Source organism: Benincasa hispida, chromosome 3 (genome assembly GCF_009727055.1).
Source record: "Benincasa hispida cultivar B227 chromosome 3, ASM972705v1, whole genome shotgun sequence".
In the NCBI taxonomy this organism is placed as follows: domain Eukaryota; kingdom Viridiplantae; phylum Streptophyta; class Magnoliopsida; order Cucurbitales; family Cucurbitaceae; genus Benincasa; species Benincasa hispida.
Genome location: NC_052351.1, coordinates 36151918 through 36174152, shown reverse-complemented (window position 1 = coordinate 36174152; position 22235 = coordinate 36151918). Strand labels below are relative to the sequence as shown.

General features: G+C 36.9%; 1 protein-coding gene across 1 annotated transcript; it reads left to right on the top strand.

The window, feature by feature from the left end:
* Positions 1 to 2841: 2841 nt before the first annotated feature.
* On the top strand, positions 2842 to 3711 carry LOC120073551. The gene has a single exon (XM_039026383.1). It carries the CDS (start codon positions 2842 to 2844, stop codon positions 3709 to 3711), a length of 870 nt encoding a protein of 289 aa, XP_038882311.1.
* The last annotated feature ends 18524 nt before the right edge of the window (positions 3712 to 22235 follow it).

The window sequence follows — 22235 nt, the reverse complement described above, 5'->3', positions numbered from 1 at the left end:
CTTCTTCTTGATGAGGTAGTTGATCAAAGTGTGATTCAGAGCTTGAAGGATTAGAAGTAGGAACTAGAACTTTCTTCACCTCAATTGTATCACTTTTCTCTTGAGGTACTGAAACCTTTGGGTTAGTTTTCTGCATATACATCTCTTCTTCCCTGAAAATCACATCTCTACTTGTAACACCTCGAATTTTCACTTTTTATATAATTTCAGTAATTTTGTTATTAGAGGGCATTTTTGAAATTTTGGATTTGAAGTATAAGTGTGGGAATTTAAGTGTTGAAGTGAAAATTATTCAATTTTGAAATTCAATTTGAAAATTAATGTCAGGAATTAATTTTCTTTTGAAAGGGAAAAGAAATAAATAGTATAAAGTGGATTAAGGAAATGCTTTAAGTGTAATTATACTTTTCCTTTTTTAGTTATTATTATTATTATTATTTAAAATAAAAAGAAAGAACCCATCCCCATCTTCCTCACGCGAGCCGCTCCCTCTTTACTCAGATTCGGACCCCGCCGCCGCTAGCACTCGCACCGCGCCTCCAGCCGATCGTGCGACCAGTCGCCGCGCCTAGCCTAGACGTCCGCCACTGGTGGTCGATCCGTCGCCCTCCATGCCAACCAAAGCTTGTGCCGCCATCGATTCCCTCCAGTTCAACGGTGTCGGCCCTCGTGCGTGAACCAGGCCCACCGCGCATCGCCCTGCTCATTCCATTGTCGTTACTGGTTCGCTCCTCCAACCTTCTGCCCGTGCCAATCATCAATCGAGCCAATGACCTCCTTCATCTAAAGCACTGCCCAGCCCTTGCTGCCATCAATTGCTGTTGGTTCTATGGTTGGGTAAGTTGTTTGGCATATTGGTTAATATTAGGGTTACCCACTTGATTTTGGTTTGGATTTTTAATTTACCCATTATGGTTGTATGCTAGATTTGGAGTTTTGGAGGAGAATTTGTGCACTGTCCAACGGTTGTTGAAGTTTCTTTTTCGTGAGGTTTTGGTAAGTTTCAAGACTTGGTAACCCCATTTCTGATTGGTTTGGTGTTGAGCCTTTGTGTGTTAGTGAGGTTGTTGTTGGATTCAAAGAACATATTTGGGCTAAGATTATTTGAAGTTATTTGAGATTGTTGGAATTTAAGACCTTAACCATCATTATTGAATTTGTTTAGATTGGAACTTTTGCTTGGGAGTTTTGGAATTACTTTTGAACCAAGCTACATTTTCGGTTGATTCAAGTCTTCCAAAGGTTGTAAGAAGATTAATTGTGTGAACTAAAATTTGTGACCAAATTTTGAGGTAAGTAATCTTACTATTGGAACCGTCTGTGTTGATAAATTTATGATTTATGTTGAGGGTTGTAAGACTAGTTATAAGGAAAATTTTGATTGTTTTGAGATTGAATGAAATGTTTACGAAAGATATATGAGCATGTGATAATATGAGTGAAGCATGTTAATATATGAGCATGGTTTAGAACTTAACTAGGTGTACGAAAGAGGTACACCTTCAGTGGGTTATGTGTATATGAAAGAGGTGTATGCGTAACCCTATGTACAAAAGAGGTACACATTAAGTGGGTTATTTGTATACGAAAGAGGTGTATACGTAACCATGTGTACAAAAGAGGTACACATTAAGTGGGTTACGCGTATACGAAAGAGGTGTATACGTAACCATGTGTACGAAAGAGGTACACATTAAGTGGGTTATGTGTATACGAAAGAGGTGTATTCATATTCATGCGTACGTAAGAGATTGTGTTTCATTTGGGATTCACTAGAGGTTGTGAGTCCTATGGGGCTTACTAGAGGTAGTGGGCATATTTAGCTACAGTAGGATAGAGATCAGCTTTTCATGTATGTATGAGTCCCAGGAGGACTAGGATAGTTTATATGTTCCACCAGGGTTGGCATCTAGAGGACATAGATGCCTAACTTGACCCCAGTAGTGGGGTTACTTACTGAGTATTTTTATACTCACCATTTCTCATGTTTATGTTTTAGGTAAGAGTAGGGACGCATTGGTGAGTGACAAGCGGAATCCGTGATCGAGCCACTGGGACCAGTTTTATGCTTCCGCTCATGAGATTTAAACTTCTTTTCATGTTTTTCTTACTTTCAGTGTTTGATGTTTAAAACTTACTATTTAGAATCGCTTCCAAGAAATTATTTATTATCATATACCCTAACGTTGTTTTTTTTAATATTTGAAATTAAATGCATAAGTCTTTTAAATTTATCTTATTTAATTAGCATTTATTTCACCACAACAGAGTGTCGTTTTAAGTTCCACGCATGCATGTGTTTAGTAACGGCCTAACTTAAATTATAGGGAGTCGGGTCGTTATAGTTGGTATCAGAGCCCATGTTTTGAGTTATGTAGACTGACTTACTACGTAAGTCTAGATAGTCCCTGTGACCTAGTAACGAATCCCTCGTCATCGCCAGGTATGTCCTACTAATGAAAGTTTCAATGCATATGTGAGAATAATGATGTGGTGTTTTAAATGCTTGATTTCTGAGAAAGACCTAAAGATAGTTAATGTACGAGTTTATGACAGGACATGGCACCTAAACCTGGAACAAGAAAGACAGTTAGAGAAGAGGTGCAGGAAGAGGAAGCTGAGAGTAGCCAGGCTGTCCCGACAGCTCCAAATCCACCTATGGTCCAAGTCGATGAAAAGGCAATGGAAGCCAAAATTAGTGAAGCTGTTGCATCCTCCCTAATGGGGAAACTACAAGAGTTAATCCGTAGCGCGATGGCGGGACAGACTGCCTAGACCCAGGCTCAGGAGGAACCAGTGCCACCCGAGCAATTACAGCAGACTCGACCGCAGAATAGAGACATGCAGGGCCTGTCTCTTGAGGCTAAACATCTGAGGGATTTCAGGAAGTATTACCCTCTCTCCTTTGATGGAGCGTTAGGGAACCCCACCAAAGCAGAGATGTGGTTGTCATCTATTGAGATGATATTCCATTTTATGAGGTGTCTGGAAGAGCATAAGCTTCAATGCGCAGTTTTCATGTTGACTGGTAACGCGAAAATCTGGTGGCGTTCAGTAGAGAAGATGATTGATACCGGTGGGAAGCTTGCAACCTGGGAGCAATTCAAAGAGTGCTTTTATGAGAAGTATTTTTCGGCTAACACCTGGTACAACAAGCAGGCAGAATTCTTGAATTTTAAACAAGGAGTTATGTCAGTGGAGGAGTATGAACAAGACTTTGATAAGCTGTCCCACTTCGCTCCGAAACTAGTAGCCACCGAGACAATAAGGACTAATAGTTTCATCCAGGGTCTGAAGAGCAGACTGCGAGGCATGGTACATGCCTTGGAACTCAAGACGTATGCTGCGGCACTGTGGGCAGCCGTGAGAATTGATGCTGACTCTCAGTTGGGAGAAGATTACAGAAGGTCACTCAGGATTGGGACCTCCGCAGGTCAGAAAAGGAAAGCATACCAGAAGACTTCTGAATCTCAGCAAAAGAAACCTGTAACTATTAAAGAGGAAAAGCCGATCTGTAACTCATGCAGAAAGCATCACTGGGGTCGTTGCTTGGCTAGAGTAGGGGTATGTTATCGTTATGGACAGAAAGGGCATATGGCATATGAGTGCCCTAATAGGAGCACTACAAATGATAGGAACCAGCCTTCAGGTCAAGATCAGGTGGGTTCAAGTGGACTGCAGCAATGGAACAAGAACAGTGCCACAACCTAACATGAGGTGGGGAGGTTGGACACTATTGTGATAGATAAATTTACATTCTAGACCTTGACACTCTAGGTTTATTTGAGACTATGTTTGCCTGCCTACATTTCTATGCTTAGTTAGTATAAGAGACCATGTATGTTTCGTTCTCTATGCAAGAGGTTTTTTTTTAATTTTTCCAAAAATGAACTTTCGAGGACGAAAGTTCTTTAAAGGGGGAAGAATGTAACACCCCGAATTTTCACTTTTTATATAATTTCAGTAATTTTGTTATTGGAGGGCATTTTTGGAAATTTGGATTTGAAGTATAAGTGTGGGAATTTAAGTGTTGACGTGAAAATTATTCAATTTAAAAATTAATGACAGGAATTAATTTTGTTTTGAAAAGGAAAAGAAATAAATAGTATAAATGGATTAAGGAAATAATTTAAGTGTAATTATACTTTTCCTTTTTTAGTTATTATTATTATTATTATTATTATTTTAAAATAAAAAGGAAGAACCCATCTCCATCTTCCTCACGTGAGCCGCTCCTTCACTACCCAAAAATTTCTTCCGCTGTTGCCTCCCTCTCTACACAGATCCGGACCCCGTCGCCGCTAGCACTCGCGCCGCGCCTTCAGTCGATCGTGCGACCAACCACAGTGCCTAGCCCAGACGTCCGCCGCTGGTGCTCAATTCGTCGCCTCGACGCCAACTGAAGCTTGTGTCGCCATCGATTCCCTCCAGCTTAACTGCGTCGACCCTCGTGCGCGAACCAGGCCTACCGCGCGTCGCCCTGCTCGTTCCGCTGCCATTGCCAGTTCGCTTCTCCTACCATCTGCCCGTGCCGATCATCGATCTCGCCAACGACCTCCTTCATCTAAAGCACTGCCCAGCCCTTGCTGCCATCGATTGCTTCTGGTTCTGTGGTTGGGTAAGTTGTTTGGAATATCGGTTAATTTTAGGGTTACCCACTTGATTTTGGTTTGGATTTTTAATTTACCCATTATGGTTGGATGCTAGATTTGGAGTTTTGGAGGAGAATTTGTGCGCTGTCCAACGGCTGTTGAAGTTTCTTCTTCGTGAGGTTTTGGTAAGTTTCAAGGCTTGGTACCATTACTGATTAGTTTGGTGTTGACCTTTGTGTGTTAATGAATTTGTTGTTGGATTCAAAGAACATATTTGGGCTAAGATTATTTGAAGTTATTTGAGATTGTTGGAATTTAAGACCTTAACTATTATTATTGAATTTGTTTAGATTGGAACTCTTACTTGGGAGTTTTGGAACTACTTTTGAACCAAGCCACATTTTCGGTTGATTCAAGTCTTCCAAAGGTTGTAAGAAGATTAATTGTGTGGACTAAAATTTGTGACCAAATTTTGAGGTAAGTAATCTTACTACTGGAACCGTCTTTGTGTTGAAATTTATGATTTATGTTGAGGGTTGTAAGACTAGTTACAAGGAAAATTTTGATTGTTTGGAGATTGAATGAAATGTTTAGAAAAGACATATGAGCATATGATAATATGTTTGAAGCATGTTAATGTATGAGCCTGATTTAGAACTTTATGAGATATATGAATAGGACGATTGAGCATGGCCCTAACTTATGAGTTAAGTGGCATTACCACTGAAATGTCTTTAAGTTAGGCAAAAGTTGGAACTTTTGTTGATGTAACGTGCATGAAAGTGATGTACTAGAGTGGGTCCATTAATAGTAGATTAAATACGTATGTTGAGGTTAATTAATAGGACCTTGATCATGAGATTTTAGAGGATTCATAATCATGTGAACGTTATATGTAATATGAAGTTAGATGTAATATCTTTTCATTTCCAGACTATGTGATTGCATGAAATTGATGCGTGTCCAAGGGCGCTAGTACATGAAAGAGATGTATTAGGGCTGGTGTATATGAAAGTGATACATACCTAGAGGGTACTAGGGTGTACGTAAGAGGTGCATGCTCAGTGGGTTACGTGTATACGAAAGAGGTATATACATAACCATGTGTACGAAAGAGGTACGCATCCTTACATTTATAGAGAGGATCTGGGGTGTACAAAAGAGGTACATACTCAGTGGGTTATGTGTATACGAAAGAGGTATATACTTAACCAGGTGTACGAAAGAGGTACACCTTCAGTGGGTTATGTGTATACGAAAGAGGTGTGTACGTAACCCTGTGTACGAAAAAGGTACACATTAAGTGGGTTATGTGTATACGAAAAAGGTGTATACGTAACCATGTGTACGAAAGAGGTACATATTAAGTGGGTTACGTGTATATGAAAGAGGTGTATACGTAACCATGTGTACGAAAGAGGTACACATTAAGTGGGTTATGTGTATACAAAAGAGGTGTATGCATAATCATGCGTACGTAAGAGATTGTGTTTCCTTCGAGATACACTTCACAGCTCTGGCAGCTAGTTTCCCTTTACTCTGATGAACAAAGCCAGTGCAGCCAAATACCCTCAGGTTATTTAGGTTAGGTGGCTGTTTGGTCCATTTTTCTTCAAGGGTTAGAAGGTTAAGAGATGCATGAGGGCATCTATTCAGTGTATAGACTGTATATGAGGTTGCCTCTGCCCAAAACTTCTCAGGTGGTATAGCATCAGATAGTAAGCTTCTGACCCTCTCATTTATTGTTTTGTTCAACCTTTATGTTACCCCTTTTGCTGGGTGTATACCTAACTGTCTTGTGTCTTGATATACCCTGCTGTCTGCAATAAACATTGAACTCTTTTGCACAATATTCAAGCCCATTATCTATTCTAAGACACTTAATCTGACAGTTAGATATTTTCTCAACTGTAACTTTCCATTCTTTAAACTTTTCAAACACTAAATCCTTAGATTTAAGGAAATAGATCCAGCTCTTTCTTGAGTAATCATCAACAAAAGTAAGGAAATACCTGGCACCACTCAATGATTGAAAAGATGAAGGACCCCATAGGTCTGAATGCACATAGTCAAGGATGGTCTTGGTTGTGTGTTGTGCCTTCCCTATTACACAATGTTCACAAAAGAATAGGCTCTAATGTACTCCCTTAGGTAGAATACCTTGGTTGGCTAGAGCTTATAGACCTTTGGCACTAATGTGTAAGAGTCTTTTGTGCCATAGGTCTCCTTCATTAGGCTGATTATGAGTCACAATCAAGGCTGAGTGTACTTGATGAACACCTTGCACTACATACACTCTATTTATCTTCACCCCTCCAAGGACAGGCTTACTGTTCTTCATAACTTCACAGTATCCTTCCTTGCCTCGGTATTCACAACCAATAGAATCAAGCATGCCTACTGAAATTAGATTTCTCTTCAGCTTAGGCACATGTCTGACATTTCTTAAGAACTTGAATGTTCCATCTTCTAGCTTCAATGAGAATGAACCAATCCCAACCACTTTACATGAGTTATTGTTTCCCATGTAGACTGAACCTCCATCCAATTCTCTGTAGGTACTAAACCAGCCCTTGTGGGGTATCATATAGAATGAACACCTTGAATCTAGAACCCAATCTAGGTTCTTATTTGCTTCTTCTTCTGCCTTGCAATTAAATGTAGCCAAAGCATCAGAATAAAAGTAAGAATCCTCACAAACTGAGGCTTCACCTGACTGATTTGGTTAGACTTTGGGTTTTGGTTGAGATTACTTATTCTTCTGCTCATTTTTCCACTTTAGTGTTCTCAATCTTTGATTAAATGTCCAAGTTTTTTTACAATATTTGCATTTGACCTTGGACTTCTCTTTTCCTCCTTCATCATTTGAGCTCTATTTGCCTTTCTCCTTGTTATTCTATTTTGACTTCCCTTTAATAAACAAGCCTTCTGCACTAGGTTTGTTTTCTTTGCTTGTAGTGAGCTCCATTTCTCTTATTTTAAGAGCAGAAATAATGATATCAGTAGTAATGGAATCTCTCCCATATTTCAGGGTTGTCTTCACTTCTCTGTAGGTTTTTGGCAATAAGTTAAGAAGCACAAATGCTTCATTGTCTGCCCCAATTTCTTCTCCTTGAGATTTAAACTCAGTAGTAATTCTCTTGAAATCATCTAGGTTCTCTGTTAATGACTTTGATGCATTCATTTTAAATGTAAAGAAACTTTCCCTTAGGAAAAGTTTATTAAGCAGATTTCTTGTCTCATAAAGCTCATTTAACTTGTTCCACATCTTGTAAGCTGTCTCCTGATCAATTACTTGCCATAGGACATTATCAGACAAGTTCAAAACGAGTGTTCCATGAGCAGTAAGCTCTATATTTTCTTTTTCTTCTTCTGTTACTGTACTTGGAAGCTTTGCTGGATCATTTAGGGCCTTGTGTGCCCCCTGCTGTCCCAAGATAGCCTTCATTTTGGCCTTCCATAGACCAAAGTCACCTTTTTCATCAAATTTCTTGATGTCGTACCTTGCAACTGCCATTTCTGAATTGAAAATTCGACTGAAAAACTTCAAGATTATTGCTTCTTTAAATCTTGACTAATCTTAAAGCTTTCTTGGGCCTAGAGTGAACGATGGCCCTTAAACGACTATCGGATACCACCTCGATGCTTCACACAAACACAAAATTGCATGCTGGAAGTACAATCTGTATGATGAACGATCTCAGCCTTACATTTTAATGGCTGAGATTAGAACTACAAACTTCTGCTGGAAAAACTCTTCGACTGAATAATCTTTTCTTTTCCTTTTGCAGAGAAAGAATTGAGAGAAAAGAAAAAAGTGGAACACCGGAAGGCTGTCAGAATTCGCAGGAGCGATGAGTCTTCGATCGTACTCATCGTCTAGGTGATGGAAGGTAAAGCAGAGGTCGACTAGATGATAAGGCACGAGTCGTCTAGATGATGAAGGCTTTACTGAAGGTCGTCTAAACGATGGTCGTCTACACGATAAGGCTTGCAGAAGTAAACGATCGTTGGTTAAAAGCTAGACGATCGTTTGCTAAAGCTACACAATCGTTTGGGTCAGAGGGTATACGAAAGAGGAAGACGATAAGAAGAAGAAGAAGAAGAACACGATCGTTTACGTGGTTCGGCCAAGGGAGGCCTATGTCCACGGAGAAGCTGACAGAGTTTTTTTTATTCAAGATTACTTCAAGATAAGTGTAGTCACTGAATTACAATTGCTCTCTCTCACTTTACAAATTAATTATGCAAAGTATTTCAATGTAACTAGATTTGTAACAAATTCTGTAACCAAATGAAGTTGATTTCACTTCTGTATAACAATAATTTTTCCCTCCATGCTTCTCTTGGTGAATAATGTCCGCTCGTTATTGCACCTTTGAAATCCTTCATCAATGAAATGTGCTTCAATTCGACTAAACCAAAGACGTGGAGTTTGTTTTAATCCATATAAAGCTTTGTGTAATTTGTAAACTAAGTGCTCCCCTCCTTTTTTTCGATACACTTTTGGTTATTCTACATAAACTTCTTCATTCAGTTCACCATGGAAGAAGGTTGACTTGACATTAAGTTGAAAAATTTTCCAATCTTTTTGTGTAACTAGAGCAATAATCATTCTTAATGTATCCATCCTTGCTAATGGTGCAAAAACTTCGATGTAGTCCACTCCATGTTGTTGAAAATAGCCTTTAGCAACTAATTGAGCCTTGTACTTATCAATTTTTCCATGCTCATTTTATTTTATTTTGTAGACCCATTTGACAGCAAACGTTTTAGCTCCAATAGGCAGTTCAACAGGAATCCATGTTGTGTTCTTCTAAATGGATTTGATTTCATTGTCCATGGATAATCTCCAATTTTGATTTTGTATAGCATCCTCAAAATACAATGGATTAGTTGAGACAACTAATGCAAGCTTCATCCTCTGATAAACCTTCTCCACTAACATAATCACCCATCCATGTAGGAGAATGCCTTTCATGAGATTGCCTCAAATTTCTCTCACTTTGTTCATCATCACTTGAAACATTGTCCTCCTCTCTAATTTTTCTCCATCATTATCAAGTTCATTTTCATTCTCAACTTCTTCTTCTTCATTTGCATCATCATCATCATCATCTAAATCTAGGTGTTCTGCTGCTATCTATTTTATATCCCAATCCCACTATCTTTCTTCTTTGAAAAGTACGTCTCTACTTATAAAATTCTCTCTTTAACTGGATCATATATTCTGTAACCTTTTGACTCCTCACTAACTCCCAACAACACACAAGAAATATTTTTATCATCTAATTTGGTTCTTTTTGCATCTGGAACATGTGCATGTGCTATGTAACCAAAAATTCGAAAATGATCAATTGAGGGTTTTATCTCACTCCAAGCTTCCTCTAGCGTGATATCTTTAACTACCAAGGTAAGACACTTATTTAAAACACAGATAGTCCAATTTGATGCTTTTGCCCAAAAGGTTTTGGGTAAATTTTTCTCTGATAGCAATGAGTGAACCATGTTCATTACGGTTCTATTTTTCTTTCCACTACATCACTCTATTGTGGAGTGTATGTTATTGTTAACTGGCTTTTGATCTCACTTTGTTTGCAAAAATCATTTAGCTGAGCTGAATTAAATTCTCTTCCTCTATTAGTGTACAAATATTTAATAGGCAATCCAGCTTCCTTCTCAACCATAGACTTAAAATATTTGAAGGAATTAAACGATTTAGACTTCTTTACCAAAAAATATACCCATGCTTTTCTGCTATAATCATCTATGAATAATAAAATGTACCTTTTGTTGCTATTAGATGTAGGAGTGATTGGACCACAATAGTCTGCATGTATAAGTTCCAACCTTTGCGATGCTCTCCAAGGACTTCTCTTTGGAAAGGAGTCTCGATGTTGTTTTCTTTTGATACAACTAGTGCATGAAGCATTTGAGATTGAAAAGTTAGGAAGCCCATATACCATATTTTTGTACTGTAAGGTTCTTAAACCTTTGTAACTCCAACGCCCATATCGTCGATGCCAAAGATGAGATAAGGTTTCTGCTTTTATTTGAAGACACTGGTCCATTTGTGCATGTGAAGAATTTTGAGACTGGGTTAACACAGTAAACATCCTATTAGTACTCATTCTTGTTTGAATAATTAATCCCTTCTTTGGATGAAATATTTTACATTCCCCTTCCTTGATCAAAATAATTAATCCTTTTTCTTGAAATTGTCCCATGCTCAACAAATTATTACTCAATTTTAGAATATAATTGATAGCTTATTGAAATAAAAGTTATTGTAGCCTTTTACTTAGAATAATGAGGATATATAGGAAAATATGCATTAATTAGGATAGGAATTCATGCTGAATATTATACTTGCGTTGAAGTGCACTAAAGTTTTCCACTGACCGCATATCATGATTAAATTGTGCCAAAAATGGCTATTTTGCAGTTAATCGCAGGACTTCGTCGCATGTACGAAATTCCTACCCGAAAAATAAACAATTGGTCGCATGCCTCAGGATCTTTGAGCCGGTACCATCAATCTTCTGACAAGCATCCAGAATGTTGATTATGATTGATGTGTCAACATCTGCACCTACCGTGTCAAATGATAACGATTGATCAGAGTAGGAATTCCAACAATTCCAACGTGCGACTTTATAAATAGAGCATTGACGCATAAAAGATACACATAGATCCAAAGGGATCCATATATCCAGAGACATATACATACCTACACACGGAGAGAGACTTGAAGATTTCAAAGAGAGAACTTCCATCTTCCAAACTTCATCCCGATTCATCATCAGAGCTTCGTCAGAGCAAAAGTCTAAGAGGGCCTTCTCCATTCACACAACCACTATATTCCCAGTAGCCTTGACATCCACCTGCTGGAAGCAAGAAATTAAGCCTTTTTCTTGCAACTCATGGATGAAATATTTTGTATTCCCTTCCCTTGATCAAAATAATCAAACCTTTTTCTTGCAATTGTCCTATGCTCAACAAATTATTACTCAATTTTGGAATATAATATACTTTAGTAACTATTGGGAATATCCTAAAACTCACAATTCGTAAATATTACAACATATTTTATTTATCAATAAAAGCATTATTGAGTATTTCATTCAATAAATAGTTATTGATATTGCATTCTATTATAAAAATTTAATAAACAAATCCATGGCTACAGTATGAATACTTTAACTTTATGTGGAGATATAAAAGTGGATCAAGTTTTAGTATATAACCAAAATGGTCTTTAAGTATATGGATAAGATTGGGTGTCTCATCTTAGTAACACTATTGGATGTGGCCCACTTTGTACACTGATACAAATGATGTGATCCCAAAATCATTCATGTGGAGACATGCGAGTGGGGACATCTTATGCAAAATATGTTTGCATAAGACCGGATCTCGAAATACTTTTCTTTATAAGACAGTTTACTGTTAAAACTGACTATTTCAAAATTCGATGGCCTAGGGTAACTCGATCTCAATCTCTGCATAGGTAAGAGTAGTCTAACAACACTGCTCGATAAGCCTCCCATTTTGAGGATAAGACCGGATAGATAGCTGGGGACATAGTCCTGGCAGATGGAATTCACTTCTACCCAATTTAGGGTTAGCAGTTAGGTTGTTCTATTAAATATTGATTCCTGATCTTGAACAACGGGGCCCTGCCTGTTGGTTTCAGGAAGTAAGCAGCAGAAGCAAAACAGAATTATTAAGTACTCTAATTCATTAATTTTTGGCTTGAAACTAAGCATGCTCATAAACTAAAAAAGAGTTTCAACACAATCCTTTGAAGTACCTCTTGAATCACAATCTTCAGCTGCAATCTCCTTCTTCTTTGGTTGTGAACCACCACAACGTCTTTACTACTATTCTCTTGGAGCCTTAGATTGAGTTGTGTGACTCAAAACAAGCTTGAATCGAAGGGAATTAGAGAGGAGGTTACTGGTTTTACACAGTGTGAAGAACACTTCTTCAAACATAAATTCTCAACATTCATCAACGATTGCTCTGTCCATTCCACTTAAAATTCCAGCTTTATATTGCATGGTTTTCATGCAACTAACAACCTTGCATGAATCAAAGCTCATATTTGTGAATTTGAGCTGAAAATTTGGTGGTTTAGTAACTAAGGTGCTTGCACCTAAAGTGGAAAACCTCACTTTTTCCATTTCCAATATTTTTCTTTTATTTTGATTTCCAAAATCAAAAAAATATTTTAATTAAAAAATTGAAATTTTATTAATTTTAAAATATTAATTCAATAATTAATTTTCTAATAAAATTAATAAATTAATAAATTTTATTAATTTAATATCAAATATTAAATTATTCTTCAACAATTCCATTACCATGAATTTTTATTCATGAATTTAATATTTAAGTCATATTTAAATATTAATCGATTCTCCAATTCTGTTTAATTCTAATTTGAATGTTTCAAATCAACTTCTCACACCACTCTAAGGCTAATCCGTTTGTGAGCTGGTAAGGGGACCTAGTGGACCTACAGATCATGGGTTCAACGATCCGAGATTAATTGGCTAAACTCTTTACATCGAATTAACCCTCATTCGTTAATTACTGGGTCATTCCACTAAAGCCCGTAGTTGCACTCCCCTCACTGTAGATTTATTGTGTCCACTCGATATAACTACGATTAGTAAGTTAACCCTTCATAGGTTGTTCATAATAACGGTTGGTTTAAAAGGCTATTTTACCCTCAAGATTAACTCTTGTTCCTTAAGTTTCATTAATCCTCTAATGAACAATTGGTTTGTGATCCGATCATCAAACCATGGCCCGAGAGTCCCTCTCGAGCCAATGAAAGGGTGGGGCCCCTTGTTCGAGACCCGAAATCAGCACTTAAGGGAACAACCTCTCTACTATCCTTGAAAGCGAGTAGGAGTATATTCCATCTTACACCCTATGTCCTCAGTTATCTACCTGGTCTTACCTGTGAAATGGGAGGCTTATAGAGCTGGTGCTGTTGAGCCAACCCCTCACCTATGCAAATCTAAGGATAATCCCGAATAAATAGGATTTCATAGTTAGCTCAAGATTATGCTCAAGTTACCTAGGTCATTGTTTCGAAATAGTCAGTCTTAAATAGTAAACAAAATTATAAAATAAGAGTGACTCATTTCGTGGTCCGATCTTGTGCAAACTCATTGCACAAGACGCCCCCACTCATCGTGTCATCACATGTACGAATTAGGATCACTTCGTATATAGCACTTTACAACTTCTTGTAATAAGTACAGAGTGGGCCGCATCCGATAGTGTTACCAGAATAAGGCACCCAACCTTATTTATATACTATAGATTATTTTGGCTATTTATTCGAACCTGATCCACTTTTAATTCTTCACATAAAGTTCAAGTACTCGTATAATAGTCATGGATCTTTTAGTTTATTAGATTTATTTCTAAAACGAAATAAGCAATTCATATATTCAATAACAACTTATTGAATTTTCAGAATAAGTTTGTTGTTTACAAACCATGAGTTTTAAGACCTAAAACCCAAAAAAATTCCACTTGGACTAAAAATTCAGTGGTAACAAATATAAGAATATATAATACTGAGTTTTAGTTTTATGGAGAATATAATAAATTAAGGCATCACATACCCATGGTTTTCCTTTAGGTATCATATACCCATGGGTTTTTCTTCCATTTGCCTTAAGTTATATACCCCATAGCCTAGTCTTAGTAGAAGATTCTCGAACACCTTAGCCGAGAGAATCGTTGTAAACACGTTAGTATACAATGGACTTCTTATTAAAATATATAGGGAATACATCTTATTTTCACAACTCTGGTTTCTCGATATTGTCACCAAGACTTGATGACTTGAGTTTCCACTAAACCTAAATAATGCGTAGGTTGTCATACATTTCTCCCACTATATTGAGCTACCCACTCTATAAATAAGATGTATCTGACCTGTCCAAACAACTTTTATTTACAATATCAACTTTAGTCAATAACTCTTATCGATATACACTTGTTTTTATGGAAACTAAATAATACATGGTGATCTCGTATACTTTTATCGAAAAAAATTTAGTATTTATCAACACAAACACTTGATTTTTATTTTATATGAAAAGTATGATACTTTTTGGATTGCCTACAAATAGGCATGCTATTTGAACGGTATTCCAATACTTAAGGTTTCGACACTAACATATATGTCGATCTCTTTTAAATTTCTGAACTATGTAAACATCATTTACATATCATAAACAATTTTTGTGAATTTTCTCCACATCTCATATGGAGTTGCAGAAAAAAACTTAAAATTGGAATGATGTTCAAAACAACAAAATTGGAATGTTGTTCAAAACAACTAAGGCAACGAGGTGTAGGGAGTTTTCATTGAATTTCATGTTCTATCAAAATAGCCCTAAAAATTTCTCTCTATATACTCTTTACTTTGATCCAATCGAAGTATTTTAGATTTTATTTTACCTAATAAGTTTTATACACCTTGAACCTTTCAAGTATTCTAAACTTATTACTTAGGTCAAATTACTCTTTGCCTTATTCATTTGTGGCCGTTTAAATATCTGAATATTTGCAAATGGCTTTTAACTTGATTGGTTCTAACAGAAGTTTTTTTTAAAGTAGAAAAATATAACTTTTGCTAATGAACATTGCATTTATAACAAAAGTTTATACACAATATGTTTCTAAGAAAAGATAAAAGAACTTTCATTATAGTAATAAAAGTAAACAAATTTATCTTCTAACAGCAACTGCATCTCCCATTGGTTGTTTTAAGAAATACACCCCTGTTCAAAACTTAGAGTTTACAAGGAACCAGTTTCCTTGCAGTTGCTTTCTCTGCTATTTTCTCTGCAAGGTATTGTGGGCAGTTTCTCTTCCAGTTCCCTTCTTCACTGGCCGTGGAAACATTTTCCTTTATCTACAACATTTGCCTTGCCTTTTCTGCTAGTAGGTTTCTTTTTCCCTTTCCCCATATTCTTCTTTACCGGAATACTCGTATTCTTTGAAGAATAGGCAATATCAAGCTTCTTAGAGGACAATCCTCTTTTTTCAGCAGTAGTAACATTTACTTTTGTTTCCAGTCCTTTAGCCCTCATCATGGTCCGGTAAGCCTATAGCTCATTGAGAAGCGTAGTCAAGTTATACTTTATTTTATTCATCAATGCGTTTGTATAGAACTGCAAGAAACTCTTTGAAAGAGATTCAAGAATAAAACCAACTTGACACTTCTTATCAATGACAACACTGTTTACTTCTGCCACGTTGAAATGGACTATCATGTCTAGGACATGTTCTCTAACAGAGGCCCTTTATTCCATACAATAGTTGTAAACGTATTTGATAGCATCATGCCTCAGAGAGAAGGACGGTTGTCCAAACATCCCACGCAGAGATTCCATAATCTCCCTAGAAGTACTTATGCTCTCATATTTCTTGGCCAATACATCAGATATGCTGACAATGATATAGGCACAGGCTTTTTCGTTAGCCCTTATCCATTTGTTCTATGCATCCTAAACATTTCGGTTTGCATTTGAGCTAGGAATGGGAGGAAAATCCTCTGTTCAAATAAACCGAAGGTCATCTATCACCAATATAGTATTTAGGTTTGATTTTCACGTAGCATATTTATCCCCGGTAAGTCTATTAAAAGCCAATAGTTGTACTAAAGAACTTGTCATGTTGAAAATATAAATATATTTTATTAGAGAATTGCTTTTAAACTCAATCAAGTTTTAGCAAAGTAATAATATACCCAAAATTTCATTATTTTTGCAACGATACTATAGTAAGACATTCTGGACTAAATATAATCCCCAGAATAACTCATATTCAGATAATCATTTAGCTACTGTTTTTTGTCAGAACTTACTAACACTTTAGTAATTCCGTAAGTGTAACCCTCCATTTTCAAACCTCAGAGGTTGGCTCCAACAATGCTACCGAATTGGAAAGTCAAAATTGAAAATGACCTAAGAAATCCTATACATTTCTAGAGTTTTAGTTGTTCCAAATCCTATGTTATAACCCTCCAAGGGAATAACCGTCGTTAAACGACTAGCAAGGCCGACTTAAAGACAACAAGCATGCGCAACATAGGAATCTCACGGTCCAAACAAACGAAAGAGACCACAGGACACGTTGACATATATCCTTCACTCACTTACTATGAACTACTTCCCCCATTTACCTTGATATTGACCCATATAAACACTTTCCGAATAGAGATCACTCCCAGGGTGACACAAAGTTTCATATGAATCTCGGTGTGAACTTTCTAGGTATGTGAAAATTGAAATCAATATATCATTTATTTGATTTTACATTGAACAACTTCCCGTCATTTACCTTGATATTGACTCATGCAAACACTTTCCGAATGGAGGTCACTCCCAGGGTGACACGAAGTGTCGCATGATTCTCACAATGTGAAACTCTTAGGACGTGAGAATGAAAATCAAAATATCACTTTTGATTTTACTGTGAATAACTTTCCGTATTCATCATAATCTCGATTCATGTATTCACTTTCCGAATAGAGATCATTCCCAGGGTGACACGAAGCGAAACATGGATCGAGATTGTGAACTCTTAGGGACACATGAGCTAAAAATGACATATCGTATATGTTATTAATCTCTCACTGAAGCATTCTAAATTCCCACTAAAGTGTTCTAATAATATATCATATATACTATTAAACTCTCACTGAAGTGTCCTAACATTTGTTTAGGTATATCTTTACTCAGGTTTGTTCTGACTAATTAAACAACCTAAGTTTAGGTTTTTATCCAAGTAGAACGTTTATATTTGGATTTAATCTACAATGTCTAGGTGATAAACCAATTTTAAAACCTCACACTGCTCACGTATTGCTGATAAAGCTAGTTAACAACGCTCAATTATTTGGCCATAATCCCCAGGTAGGAGGTATTCCGTAGACCATCAACTTAAATAACCCCAGCCTTAGACAGGATTATATACCAATTGAGTTTGTAACCATATTTTACAAGATGTCGACCTATTTTAACTATTAAAACAGATGATTAACCACATGAGCATGCAACTTATCTTTGTTATGTATTTTAAATGTCTAACCCAATTTTATAATAACTTACAAAATTTTAAACATGCTAAGCATCCATAACATACATCAAAGGCATTCAACATCAAATATAACATTTATATTAAAACATATGAAACCCTATACTTGCATACTATATATTTTAACACTTTATAACATACTTTCAATGCATGTAACATGCTTCCTATGGTGGGATTTTAAATCTACATGGCATACTTTATGCACATACAAGATTTATTCAATCATAACATATATCACATGCATAAACTGATATGGTTTTCGTTTTGGCATTTTTAAGCAAGCAGAGGCCTAATTATTACAAAAATCAGCAAAAACCAACTCCAAAACACTTATGGATTGCTCGAACCGCCTTAAACCGAACCCAAACCTCTCGAACCGGACCTCCACTGTTCAAGAACCGGGTCAAACCATCGAGTATCATCAAGCATCGATAAACATCGAGTATGCCCTTGAGCACCATCATGCATCAAGTATTTCACTAAATACGAGCATCGGGCAAAAATCATTGAGTACCATAAAAAATCGAGTATGCCATCAAGCATCAAGTATGCCCTGAAGTATCAATTATTTCACTAAATATCATCGAGTGGCTCATCGAGTACCATCGAGTATGGCATCATGCATCGAGTATTTCATAAAATACCATCGAGCTGCATTGAGTACCATTGAGTATGGCATCATGCATCGAGTATTCCATTGAGCATCGAATATGTGGCAGTGGGTGACAATCTAGTTCCTATTGCTCGACCTTCTTCACTTATTTCTTAAATTACAACTTAATTGCAACTCTAATGACTCCAAACGAATTACAACACTAAAACATACATTAAGGCCCATCAAACAAGAGCCAATTATAAGAATTACAACATAAAGAAGATAAAACAATGCCAAAACTCAGAAAAAACCTAATCAGTTCATCATTTTCGTACTACTTATGGAAAAAAACCACCAAACCAAAGTTAAACCGAATTGAATGCTTAAATGATGCTTTGATACCAATTGTTGGAGTCAGGAAGCAAGTAGCGAAAGCAAAATAGGATCATTAAGCATTCTAATTCATTAATTTTTGGCTTCAAACTAAGCATGCTCATAAACTAAAACAGAGTTTCAACACAAACCTTTGAAGTACTTCTTGAATCACGATCTTCCGCTGCAATCTTCTTCTTCTTTGGTTGTGAACCACCACAACGTCTTCCCTACTATTCTCTTGGAGTCTTAGACTCAGTTGTGAGACTCAAAACAAGCTTGAATCGAAGGGAATTGGAGAGGAGGTTACTGGTTTTACACAGTGTAAAGAACACTTCTTCAAACACTAATTCTCAGCATTCAGCAACAATTGCTTTGCCCATTCCATTCAAAATTTCAACTTTATATTGCATGACTTTCATGCAACTAAAAACCTTGCATGAATCACAACTCATGCTTGTGAATTTGAGTTGAAAACTTGGTGGTTTAGTGACTAAGGTGTTGCACCTAAAGTGGGAAAACCCCACCTTTTCCATTTCTAATTTTCTTCTTTTATTTTTTATTTCCAAAATCAACAAATTATTTTAATCAAAAAATTGAAATTTTATTAATTTTACAAAATTAATTCAATGATTAATTTTCTGATAAAATTGTTAAATTAATTAAAAATTTTAATTAATTTAATATCAAATATTAAATTAATTCGTCACCAATTCCATTACCATGAATTTTTATTCATGAATTTAATATTAAGTCATATTAAATATTAATCGATTCTCAAATTTCGTTTAATTTAATTTGAACGTTTCAAATCAACTTATCACACTATTCTAAGGCTAATCCGTTTGTGAGCTAGTAAGGAGACCTACAGATCATGGGCTCCAACGATCCGAGATTAATTAGTTAAACTTTTTACACTGTATTAACCCTCATTTGTTAACTACTGGCTCACTCCACTAAAGCTCGTAGTTGCACTTCCCTCACTGTAGATATATTGTGTCCACTCGATAAAATCATGATTAGTAAGTTAACCCTTCACAGGTTGTTCGTCATAACAACTAGGTCAAAAAGCTATTTTACCCCTGAAATTACCTCTTGTTCCTTAAGTCCCACATAAAGTTTAAGTACTCATATAATAGTCATGGATCTTTTAGTTTATTGGATTTATTTCTAAAACGAAATAAGCAATTCATATATTAAATAACAACTTATTGAATTTTCAAAATAAGTTTATTGTTTACAAACCATGAATTTTAGGACATAAAACCCAACACCGTTAATGACATGCAGAAATGCATGTCATCTTAGGCCTTTTACTTATAATTATGAAGGTTGTTAGGTAGAATATGCGGCAATCATGATAGGAATTCATGAGAAAGTGAGCTTGCGTCGATCAACATGATGAATCTCAGCTAACCCATTATTTTGCATTTATTATACGTTCAATGTTCTATTTTTATAGCAAATGCAGGAAATGAATGCAAACACAGAAACCGAACCACCGCATAAATGATCGCATGTGGAGAAACACTCTATCGCAAATGCAAACGCATCGATCAACGCATGGATGTTGTGGTAGTCAGCCGTATGCGTCCATTGCATGGGAGTTGCGCTTGTCAGGCGATTGCAGTCATTGTGTAGAGTTGCGGCATTAAACGAATGCGCCCATTGAATGATCACGTCTACGTGAAAATGCAAACTAATGGGATCAATGCAAGGTAGGTGGAATGAACGCATCAACGCATCTACCTCCAGAAAATCTAAAAGATGATGTTGACATTTCACCTACCACGCCGTTGGTGGCAGAGGTTCAGAAAAGGACTAACGCACCGAATGTCAGACTTAGAGCAGTCCAATTAATGTTGTCGCGACCTAAGCTCTATAAATAGAAGCTGATGAGCTGAAATTCAAGTTATCCGGGGAAGGATCCTTGTGAATCGGGGACTTTCCCCGCGATCCAGACAAAATGCGTGAGAAGACGCTTGAGAGTTCTTCACCACCTTCATCCATTCCGAGTGACGACCGGAGCCTTCAACCGAAGCTAGATCTCGAGAGAGTCAGCTCCTCCGCCCATCCATGGCACCATCGGCAGCCTTGACGCACATCCATTGGGAGCAAATATTTGCTTCCAACCGGTCATTTCCTTTTCCTTTCTTTTCTCATATTGTATTGTATAACATTTTGGAATTAAGGAATTAATACAATCTGTTTTTCAATGCATTTCTCTGTTCCTTCGACTCCATCTCCATCTTTTTTGCTTAGAATCTTTACTTTCATTGCAACACTTAGTGGGAGTGCTTGGGTATTGCATACTTAGTCATGTGGATTAGGAATATGAAGCATGTAGCAACCTACCGAGAAGTGTGCGTTGCAGAAGTGTGTGAGTAATCTTATTTGCTTGGTGTGAAGCTGCTGTAATGCCTGTCTATAGGCTAACGCATTACTTGTCTATGAGTAAAGTCTACAATAATCAACTGCTCGGGAGGGTAAGTGGTTGGACGCATTAAGCAATGTATGCATTGTTCACTAGGGATAGTAACAATTTTGCGTCAACCAAGTTCATGTGTTTGTCTTGTTTTATGTTGTGCCTAACACCCCTTTAGAGCTACTCGAGAGAGAGTCTAAAGAAAGAACCTAATGACTCGAGAGAGTTAGGTTAGAATCTAGACTCGAGAGAGCAAGATTAGATCGACATAAGCAAAAGATAGAGACTTAGAGATAAGCACTGTTTGCTATTAACCTATCGCATGCATCCTAGAGATAGGATACAATTGAGTGTGGTCACTACAGTGTTGTATGTATTTTGCATCATCGCATAGGAAAAGAGTAGAGACTTAGGAATAAGCTCTATGGACACTTTTGCATTCAACACATGTGTCCTAGACTTAGGAGCACCGCATTTGCATTGGAAAATGATTTACTGTGAATGAGTGTAGTATGATCGTATTGGCTTGCATTGACTAAGGTTGCCCTTGCGGTCACTCTTAAGGGTTGCAATGAAATCATCTCCGCTTTTTATCCATTTTTCTACACATTTATTTCATGTCAAGGTTTTTCGTATCTCTACCTTTCATGCATATTCTCATTGCGTTGTCTGTTAGATAGGAGTAGGAGTAGGATTAACTTAGCAACATCCCCTCTATTCTTTTATTTAAACCGCCGCATGCACATCACCGCAAACATAAGCTACAAGTCCTTGTGTTCGACCTTGGATTACCTGGGAAACTTACGTTCACATTATACTTGGCGTGAGCGCAAGAAAACTTGTGGCAGGACGCATGCTCATCGGTCTGTCTCTTATACACATCTAGATGTGTATAAGAGACAGACCTTGGATTACCTGGGAAACTTACGTTCACATTATACTTGGCGTGAGCGCAAGAAAACTTGTGGCAGGATGCATGGTCATCGCATACATTCGTTAACGCATTATCATTCCAACGCATGACCATCGACCCATGACTATCAAGGCATATCTTAGGAACATGCATCGCATACCGCATCCAAGGGATTTTGGTTGTCGAGTAAAATTGACCTCCTAA

Excerpts from the sequence above, each read along its gene's own strand:
- LOC120073551 (XM_039026383.1), top strand. The coding sequence starts at position 2,842 with ATGCAGGGCCTGTCTCTTGAGGCTAAACATCTGAGGGATTTCAGGAAG.